This window comes from Plectropomus leopardus, chromosome 3 (assembly GCF_008729295.1).
Source record: "Plectropomus leopardus isolate mb chromosome 3, YSFRI_Pleo_2.0, whole genome shotgun sequence".
Lineage (NCBI taxonomy): Eukaryota > Metazoa > Chordata > Actinopteri > Perciformes > Serranidae > Plectropomus > Plectropomus leopardus.
Window position 1 is genome coordinate 36,757,728 of NC_056465.1, and position 10,772 is coordinate 36,768,499.

General features: G+C 38.0%; 1 protein-coding gene across 1 annotated transcript; it reads right to left on the bottom strand.

Annotated features, from left to right (window-relative positions):
* Positions 1-274: 274 nt before the first annotated feature.
* Positions 275-9,024, bottom strand: hs2st1b (heparan sulfate 2-O-sulfotransferase 1b). The gene is made up of 7 exons (XM_042514292.1): positions 8,502-9,024; positions 6,951-7,189; positions 3,752-3,837; positions 2,745-2,883; positions 2,564-2,661; positions 1,797-1,954; positions 275-1,026 (listed from the first exon to the last, which is right to left on the bottom strand). Exons 1-7 carry the CDS (start codon positions 8,623-8,625, stop codon positions 800-802), a joined length of 1,071 nt encoding a protein of 356 aa, XP_042370226.1. The 5' UTR covers positions 8,626-9,024; the 3' UTR covers positions 275-799.
* Between the last annotated feature and the right edge of the window lie 1,748 nt (positions 9,025-10,772).

Here is a 10,772-nt window from a genome sequence, read left to right on the forward strand (position 1 = left end):
GTAAAAATTACAAGAAAATAACCTGAAAAGCAGAAAAAAGAACAAATCAACCAAACATAAAAAGAAAGGGAAATTTATTAAATAATAAAACAAAAGAACAAACAAACAAAAAAGGACATAATAATAATAACAACAGCAATTATCATAATCATAGGAAAAGGAGAAACAACACCAAAACAACCAAACATAAAAAGAAAAGGAAATATAATAATAATAATAATAATAACATTTTTAAACACAGTTATCTGGACATCTTTTAAAATATATTTTTTAAACTTCTATTTTCTAATTTCTCAAACTTTCCAATTTACTTTTTTTTCAGACATTTGTAACCAAAATGCTCATTGCCTTTTTTCCCATGTTTTTTGAAAGAAACGGATCCGTTTTGCTCAGGGATCAGAGGTTTAAAGACGTGTGAAAGGCGTCTGAACGCAGCACAAAAAAGTGATGTGGATCCCGGTTTCAAAGGGTTAAAGTGGTTTTAAATTTGTTGAGGTTTGCTGCTTTTATCTCGGCTCTCCAACTAAAAACCAAACGCAGAAATTCATAATCGACGGCCGCTTGCGTCTGGGGGGTTTTGAGATGTATCGGCTCACACCGACGCTTTCTGTCCACGTTAAGTTCAACAGCTGCACCGGCGTTAAAAAAGACAGAGAAATTCCTCTGTGCAGTCTGACGGATTCTCTGCTCTCGAACACGGTCAAAAAAAGCTTTCACCAGCACCACTCGCTGATGGTCTTTTCCTCCCAGTGTAAATGACTTCTAATGGAGTCCTGGAAAGTCCTGGAAAGTCCCACTCTTAGTTCACTTTGGGGTAGATCTTTTCGTAGAAGAAGCTCTGAGCCAGGACAAAAAGCTCTCCGTCTTTTTCCCTGACGGCGTGAGCGCGCACGAACTGAAACTGTTCGAGTGCAAACTCGTAAAACTCGTTCTCGATTTTCCAGATGTCGGACTGCTGCAGCTTGGCTATCGTCTCTTTGGTGGGGGGTTTCTTTTCGGTGGTCTTTCGCAGATGGGACTTCTTTCCTGGAAGCACACGAGAGGGTTTATTGTCAGTCTAAAAAACTCGGATCAGTGAGCGTAAAAAAAGCTTCACTTGATGATTTCACGACCAGCAGAAAAACTAGAACATCACCACGCCAGCGCACGCCTCCGAAAACCCGTCAGGTCACTGTTACAGTTTACATCCACGTCCGTGAAAACACGGATACTTCACACACTCTGACACCCAAAATTAGTGTCACCAGTTCGCAGAGTTCATACACATTTTTACCATAAATAACAAATTACAAAAACATTTCCGGGACTTTGTGTATGTATATGATTGTATATGTGCATGTGTGAGTGTACTTGTGTATATACATGAGTATGTGTGTATATGGATGTACATATATATTTTTATAGAAGACAAATGAAATAAATATTATATAAGTTACAGTATATATGAGAAATTGCTTATAAATTAAACGTATTATTCCAATTTGTAGGAAATATTTCGTTATGAATGATATCTATCTATACACATATCTATTTATATATCTACATAACTATCTATCAGTCTGTATGTATTTGAGTGTACAGATAGATAGATATATAGATATATAAATAGATATGTAGACAGAGACAGATGGACGGTTCTTGAACACCTCATGTGTGAAACAAAATTCCATGACTTTTTCAAGACTTTCAGGGTATATTTAGTTCTCCAACATTTTTCCAGGCCTGGAAATTGCTATTTGCAAAGTCCATGATGTTGAGTAATGTGTGTGTGTGTGTGTGTGTGTGTGTGTGTGTACCTGTCCTGTAGAGGTCCGTGGCTCCCTTGAAGAAGCGTGGCAGCGCTGCCTCCAGGATCATGATGAAGTCCTCCAGCTCCTCGGTGACTCCGACCAGCAGGTACTCGTTCACCAGGTTGTATTTGGCCTTTTCCAGAGCCCATCGGCTGCCCGCATTCCTGCACGCAAAATCAGATATGATCAATAAATCCCTAATGTAGGAAAAACCGAATGATTCACTTCTGATGTTGAAGAGGACACAAATCTTTATTTTTATTTTATTAAAAAAAAAACTAAAGAGTGGAGCATCTCCCTGAACACGTAGTGCGGACAGAAATTGAACATCGTCTTACAACTTTCACAACTAGGTGACTGAAGTCACAATCACGATCAAATGTTCATATTTAATAAAACAGGTCTAACAGTCATTATGAGATCTTCACGTCTTTTTGGCTTTTTTTATTCTCTGTACATACTGTACATAACTTTATCATCAGTATTTCTATTCTATTCTATTTTATTCTATTCTAGATAAAGTTCAAGACATATCACAGGTGGTTTGATATCGGATTTTTTTTTTAAAGGCAATATATACAAATTTCAACCTTGAAATGTGCTTAATGTGACTGCTGTTGCCACATACATAAACTACAATATCTGCATGTAACATTATATGCTATCATAAATATAATTTATTACTTTTATGTTTATTAGTGTTGGTAAATGTTATGTTATTGTAACCATTATTGCTGGTTTCGTCTCTCTCTCCTGACGAGCAGCTCACTCACCAGCACTCTGAGTGGTGTCCGCAGAAGAAGGGGATCTGCAGCCAGAGTTTTTCGGGGGCACAGTCCGACCCCCCCGATGACACACACTCGTCAAATGTCTGAAAGACAACAGAAACCGTTGCTATCGAGCATTAATGTGCAGACAAACAATAATAAGACAAACAGGACTCTACATGAAGACCTTTTTGTCTCCTTGTTTTCTGCGTCGGAGACCGGGTCTGTAGTCGTCCCCAAAACGTAAGAAGTAGTAGTACGACACCAGGCGCTCGATGGGGTCCCTCACCACGTTTATGTACATGGGTTTACTCTTTGCCCCGTATCTAAAAAAAAAAAAAAAAAAAAAAAAGGATTGAAGATTTTACTTGCATTAAACAGACACTTAAAAAACCTAATCATTGTAATGTATTGTAATTGTTTTGTGGGTTTTTTTCATCTAAAAACATGACAAAACATGACAAAAACTTGGCATATTTGATATTTATGATGATGATATTAATGAAAGTGCAGTTTGTGTGCAAAGCGGTACAAGTGTGAGTATTTTAACTCTACACAAAAAAACAATAATGTAGAAAAATGAATGTTGCTGCTAATTATTGACATATCCCTGACTGTGATAATAATAATAATAATAATAATAATAACACACTCAGCATGTAGTATAATGAAAATAATTACATTTTTGTGTTTGTGTTCATCTAAAACATAGTGGCATCTTTACAAAACCTGGCATTGAAAGGGTTAAAATTCTGAAAACTGATGAATATTTGATTTTCATAATTAAAAATAAACTCAATGAAAGTAGAAATCATATAAATGTGAATATCTGACACTGCGCAGCGTGAATTTTGTGCGCAGAGCGATATGAGTGTGCGTCATATTGAAGCACACCCTAAAGGGTTAACGGCATTTACTGGCGAACAGAAACAGGTTTTCTTTCAGTGATCTGACTGAGTTCTGCGTCAGGGAGAGTCTGTAAGTTATCAGCGTCTCCGGCTGAAGAACACCGTCAGGATAATTACCTGCGATCGCTGAAACGATGTCGGGGGAGATACGCACAACAATGCTATTAATCAACGCTAAAGCTCACGTCAGCAATCAACACACGACACGACCCGCCTCCATCTGCTCCGCTGACTGTTTGTGACTAATCTGGATATTAATGCCACGACAGGAAATGAAGGGCTTTACTTTGAAAAGTCCAGGTAAGCGACGTGGCCGTGGTAGAAGCCGGGCTTCATCTCCCTCCACGAGGTGACGTTCCTGACAAAGCGCACCTGTAGCCAAAGATAATGGAAAGTCATTATGGGACAGCAGAGGAGACACAGAGGAGACACAGAGGAGACACAGAGGAGACACAGAAAACAGACGAGACCGAGGAGAGAAAACGTCCGGCTCTGCTGAAGACTCGCACGTTTGGATTTTACTGAATCTGGGGCCAATAATGACAGGAGGCCAGGGGCCACTCACAGCAGCGCCATACATGTCTCGAGGATTTTAGGACATTTCTCAGATTGAAGGACATTTATAGGATTTAAGGACATTTCTTGGATTTCAGGATGTTTTAAGGATTTTAGGAGGTTTTTGGGATTTACAACATTACAGCGGTGTTCAGCGGTTACTGTAAGCAGCGAGAATGCTGATAAAGGACAGTGTCGGGGCCGCATCAAGAGACTGGAATCACCTGAAGGACCATGAGAGCGGAGCGGAAATTCGGAGACACTGGCGGGGACACCGGCAGCGAATGAGAGCGAGCGGACATTCGGAGACACCAGCGGAGAATGAGAACGTTTCTAACACTTTAGGACATTTCAAGGATTGGAGTGTCTTTTTGATAAAGAAGCTCTATTTTGATGCTGTTTTATGCGCTCAGGCATCCTGAATACTAAAAGTACAAAATCAATTCTCAGTGTGAATCACTTCATTTTTACTATAAATTAGAAAATGGTTTGGGGGCCACCTGCCACCCTGTCAGGGGCCAGATTCGGCCCACGACTGTAAGTGTATTATCACTGGCTTACTGTATATTTTATTTATTTTTAAAGTTTTCTCACATCCCTTAAAATCAAGACGGCCTCGCAACCCCTCGTCAAGCTTTGGCGACATCTAGTGGGGATTACGTCCCATGGTTTGGGAGCTACTGTTCTTGTCTTCAGTTGTAGTTTCAGCCTCAGTTAAACCGAAATCACACAACTTTAATACAAAAACTGTTTTAATGCTGTTATTTTTACATCACATATATGTGAATGGAAGTACAAATTTCATTAGTTAACATCAAAAAGCACCAATTTCCTTTTGGTCCTGAACAGCTTTAAACTGCCTCCATTTATTACTGTTATCTCCGACACACACTCTGCGGTCTGAGAAAGTCAAAATACGACTGAGTCAAACACACTGACCAGTTTGGGCCAAGCTAAACGCTATCACCGGACACAAATCTGAGCGCTGTAAAAGGAGTCGAGCTCCGCGCCGCCAGCAGACTGATTCTCTCTCCTCGTCTGGTTTATCGTGCTCACAGGAAACAGACTGTTGGTGAGATGGAGGGAGGCAGCAGACAGGATATTACCTTGGCACCAGCAGCCAAAAATAACACGAGCGTAGCTTTGAGGCATTTACACTTTGTGTCCTGAGCTGCACTGACAGCGATATAAATGCGCCCGGAGTAACAGGCCGTAATATATGTGCTGATGCCACGAATATTCTCCAGAGCTTTGTATCTTACAAGAGAAGGTCACAAACTACCGACTAACCTCGGCTCCAACAATGTTTCCCCGAAACTCGGTCTCTCCTGAAGCTGAAATACTTTATCTGATCGATCAAACTGAGCTCAGACAGCTTTGATTGAGTAAGAAACCAAATCCTCATCGTTCTTCATCTCCATCCACCAACAGATCAGTCTGAACGTATCTTAATGCAGACGCCACCGTCAACTGCTTCAAGTAAAGACCTTCAGTGACCGACAGCTTCCTGTCTGCAAAACCTCTTGAGCACCAAATATTTTTGGTTTGCATGCCGACCATGTAACCTTTAAAACATGGTAGCATGTGATAGAAATTAAAATGCAGCGCTGTTTAACTGCCATCATTTTATGCTGCGTGTTCTTCTGCAGAAATCGCTGACAGATTTGAGCTCTGAGCAGATGCTCTTCAGAACAGATAGAAATGCTGCAGTCAGACGGTTAAACACTGCTGCTGAACTTCTGCATTGCAAACATGTGACGTACGGCTGTTAATATGAGCTCAAAGGCTCTGTATATTCTTCAAGTATTAAAAGCACATTCATGAAAGAGGTTTCATGGACAACACGGGCCACAAAAATGGGCTATTTTTAATTCCAGATTTTCTGTTGTGATGATCAAAGTGCCCACAACTCGGTCACAAGCGGAGCGTCTGTTTGCCAACAAAGGACTCTTCTGTCTGCTGTATTAACAACAGTGTCCAGCAGCTGTTTTAAAAATAAAGTATTTGCACTTTAATTAAAATATTTAAATGCTGCAATCAAAGTTCATACACATTTTATCAATACATTTCCAGGACTTTTCACTGACTTAGTGGCAAAATTCAAGACCAAAAACTCTCTGAAACGACTATCAATATTCCTTATTGGTTCTTTTTCATAACCATGATAGCTTTTTTAGATATATTGTTTAAAAAAATGTGGAATTCAGAACAGGGTTAGAAATGCATATTTAAATATGACTTAAAGACTGTTTGTTATTTATGAAAGGGGAGGGGTGGTGCACAAAAGGCGCAGCAAGTCAAATACTTTTTGTAAGCACTGAGGAGGGACTTGTGTTTTTGTTTTTGGCTTTAGGGCAGAGGCATACAACTTTAAATGGTTGTATTATAATTATTTTATTATTTCTTTACTGTTTTTTGAACATGCTTTCTGCAGGGACTGTGAGTTTTGAAGACATTTAGAGTTTTGTTCTAGAGTTTTTTTGGGTGATTTTTAAAGAAAAAAAACTGGGCGATTTTTTTTTCCCAATATAAACTTTTCTTTTTTATTTTCAATTTTTTTTCTTTAAAATGTTTTTGTAATTTTTCAAGGGAAAATTGTGATTTTTTTTATCTTTAATTTTTTTGACAATTGTTAAAAACAAAATTTGGGCACTTTTTAATGAAAAATATGCCTTTGTTTTCTTCATCATTGAAATTTTTGGGGTCATTTTTAAAGAAAAATAATTTTGTCGAATTTCTTTCTCTAGAATTTTTGGGCATTTTTTTCCCTTTAAAAATAATTTTGCCCTTTCATAATTCTTTTAATGTATGGAGAAAAAAAAATCTTTTTAAAGAAAAAAAATTGGCACTTATTTTTGTTTGAAAACATTTGGTGATCTTAAAGAAAAACTTTCCTTCCAGACTCACAGGAACAGCCATGATGGTCTCACCTGGTCCTGCAGAGACATGACAGGATTGTTTTTGGTCGTGTTGATGTGCAGGACGTGGAAGCGGTTCTTCCCGCACAGGTCGTAGGCGATGTTAGTGAAGGATGTGCTGGCCGTCTTGGGGACTCTGTTGTAGATGATGACCATGTCGTCTTTTTCTGACAGCGGCGACGACTCCCTCCCGGTGTCATCACTGTGACGCTGCTCGACCTCAGCCACCTCGTGTCGGGCGATGGTGCGCTCTGCACGGGCACAAAATATATTTAACATCAATGATCACGCTTTGGAAATTCACTACTGTCTGAATTTTAATGAGACAAAAATTAATTGATTTAGAAGCACACACACACACACACACACACACACACACACAGCAGGTGTGAGGCCACCAACACAACAATAAATACAAAGATGCATCTGTAGTATTCATGAAAAACTAGTTTTAAATTAGCCAGCGAGGCTTGTTAGCGTGTCTTTATGAAAGAAAACAACATAGTCCTTCACATACAATAACATCACAACGCGTAATTAACTTTTTTTTTTAACGTTGACACGAAGCATAATTAAAGTATTTCTCCACTACAATGTTAATTAAAGCCAATTACAGAAGTGGCCTTGTGAGTGTTTCTTGGATCAGCCGAGTGTCGGCAGGATGTTTGTGCACTTTAACCCTGTGATTCCCCTCTCCTTAAAGATGCTATAATACAGTACACGGTCAGGTTAGTTACTCTCATTACCCTCAAAGTTCAGCTTTACTCAAGAGCAACAACGTCAGTGTTAAGATGCAGATTCTGACTTTTTTCTACATGTTTTCTGTGGCGTTTGATGAAACTTTAAGTATTTGAGGGAGATAGATGTGCAGTCTCATAAGTGATCATGTCACACATGAACACATTTTTATGAATTCATTTCCAGGACTTTTCCAGGTCTTTGAGGAAAATTTTAAAGACCACATATTCTCTGAAACAGCCATCAATGGTCCTTATTGGTCCCTTTACATAACTATATAATAGTTTTTTAAAATCTATATTATTGAAAAATATACTGAAATCAGAACAGGATTAGAACTGATTATTGAAATGTGACTTAGGGACTGTTTGTCATTTATGGATGGTGCAAAAAGAAGGAGGCATGTCAACAACAAAAAATTACACACTGGGGAGGGACTATTTTAATTTGATTGTAGAGGAGTATGCAACTATAAATGGCTGTACTTTGTATTGATTTTACCGATTATTTTTAAAGATTACTTTCCTTTTCTTTGAATTTTTTTTTTTTTTTTGATATTTCTGGATAACACATTTTGGACGATTTTTATTTTTTATTTAATATTGCCGTTTTTGGTGATTTTTAAAGGTTGATTTTTTTCTTCTTTAACTGTTGAGCTTCAATAAATTCTTGGGGATTAATAAATTCTTCTCTTCGGTTTAATGTAACTCAGCTCTTTTGACACCAACAGTTTCATTTAAAACATAATTTTACTGAAGTCAAACACCACAATAACGGCACAATAACACCTGTTTCCACAGAGCACCACGTCCGTCTGGGTCTCACCGAGTCTGGCTCTGGACTCCTCCAGTTTCTGGATCTGGTTCTCAATAAAAAGCATCGACACTCCGAAAGCCAAAACAGCCAAAAGCTGGAACTTGGGCGGCATCATGATCCTGAGGAGCCCCATCAAAGCCCCGCTGGATCATCACACGGTGAACGTCTCTGATGCTGACGGCTGATCCAGCAGAGGAGCTCCAGATAATCCGGCTTTATTCACTGGATCTCGTTAACGGCCATCGGCGGAGACTCGACCTGAACACCGTTAAGACCGGAGCCCAACGTTAGCTCCGCCGCTAACCGCCGCGCCAACAAAACGAGCTAACGCTAACGTCATCTTCACAAAACAGCGCGGGAGAAGCGTTTTGATTCCGGGGCTCTCACCGACAGCGCGCGGAGGTCACGAGGCTCCATTTAAAATAAGATTAGAGGAGATTAAACGTCAAACTGCAGAGTTTTGAGCAGCAGTGAGCAGAGACCGTTAGCAGCTAGCATCACTTCAGAGCAGCTGCTTCTTCTTCTGTGTGTTCAAAAGCAGCATCACAAAGAAAGGTGAAGTGTACACACCGCCACCTGCCGGACCAGAGCGCGCCGCACTGCGGTCACCGCTGTCAAACAGCGCCTCCCCCTGTTAATGCACGGTATGGTTACTTTAATAAAAATAAATAAATGAAATAAATGAAATGCATAACATAAAACGCAATAAAATAAAAAGAAATAAAAACATTAAATAAAACAACATAAATTAAAATAAAATAACATTAAATAACATAACATAAAGTACAACAAGACAGAATACAAAATAAAATGAATTGACAAAATTAAATTAAATTAGATAAATAAAATAAATGAAATAAAATAACAACAAAAAACAAAATTAAATTAAATTAAATTACATAAATACAATAAAAATAACATAACATAGAGCAAAATAAAATTGAATAAAATAAAGTAATAAAACCTGAAATATTATAAAATATAAAAAAAATGAATTAAAAGTAAAATAACTTAACATAAAATAAAATAACAAAACAAAGCAAAACAAAATAAAATAAAACACAAAAAAACAAAACATAAAATGGAGTTTGGAGTCCACAAACTCACTCAGCAGGGGCAGACTAAGGACGAAAATTAAAAACATTTTAGGACATTTCTAGGACTTTAGGACATTTCTGGATTTTAGGACATTTCTCTGATTTTAAGGCATTTCCAGGATTTAAGGACATTTCTCAGATTTCAAGATGTTTTGAAGATTTCAGGACATTTCTCAGATTTTGAGACATTAGGGTTTAGCTAGGACATCACTGAGTATTTGGGGTTAAAAAGCAGTCTCTGGCGGTCATCAGTGACAGAGAATCACAGAGATAAACTGTATTTTGATGACAGCCAGGTTGTCCATTTATCTCAATCTATGCTAAATATCTGTGAGAGCTTTACAAAGAGAAACATCGCCTCTGCATTCAGGCCTTTTTCGATGACACATGCTCTAAGGTCACCAGGCTTTGTAGACAATGAAGTCAAAGGAACCTAAAATTATTGACATAACTGTGATTCGCTGATAACATAGTGAGGGATTTCATGTTAGAGCAGCTGACCAAACCCGAACTGTCCAATCAAAGGAAAGACCGTCTGAACTCCACATCTACAAATCAAATATATCAATATATATCAAATACGTGTGCTTCCTCATCCACTGAGAGGAGGGAAGTGTGCGGAGATATCAAACAATGTTACCAGAAAATTGGGGATGTATCAGGTAATGATAGGTTCCTGATACATTAATAAAAAAATAAAAAATAAAAAGGGGTCAAAGGAGGTCAGTGAGTGTGATATAATGGTTATGGAAGCAGAAATTTCCAATGAAATTTGATTAATCCCCAACAACAATAATAATAACTGATTGATTTATATACCGCTTTCAAAAAAGTGCAAACAAGACAAAGCAAAGCATGAAACCCCAAAGGCAATATCACAAAAAAAGCAAGATATTAATGCCGACCTAAAAGGCCAAACAGGAATTAAGGCAGAATAATACGAGTCATGACACAAACAGGTATTGGTAAAAAGACAGATGAGAAATCGAGAGAAATACTGAAATAGAGATTTGTAGAGAAATGAGAAATAGAGATACAAAAGATTAAAAAAAAACCCCCAAAGAAAATACAATAAAATGAATAAAAGCATCTGATTATGGATCATACAATAACATGAAACCTTTCACATTATAACAAAATAAAACATTTATTGTTATTACACGAAAAGCTGCTTGTTATAACA

Coding starts and splice junctions, on each gene's coding strand:
- hs2st1b (XM_042514292.1), bottom strand. CDS start 8,625: ATGGGGCTCCTCAGGATCATGATGCCGCCCAAGTTCCAGCTTTTGGCT. Junction 2,662..2,744: donor GAAAACAAGGAGACAAAAAG/GTCTTCATGTAG, acceptor GTTGTCTTTCAG/ACATTTGACGAGTGTGTGTC. Junction 1,955..2,563: donor GGACACCACTCAGAGTGCTG/GTGAGTGAGCTG, acceptor TTTTGCGTGCAG/GAATGCGGGCAGCCGATGGG.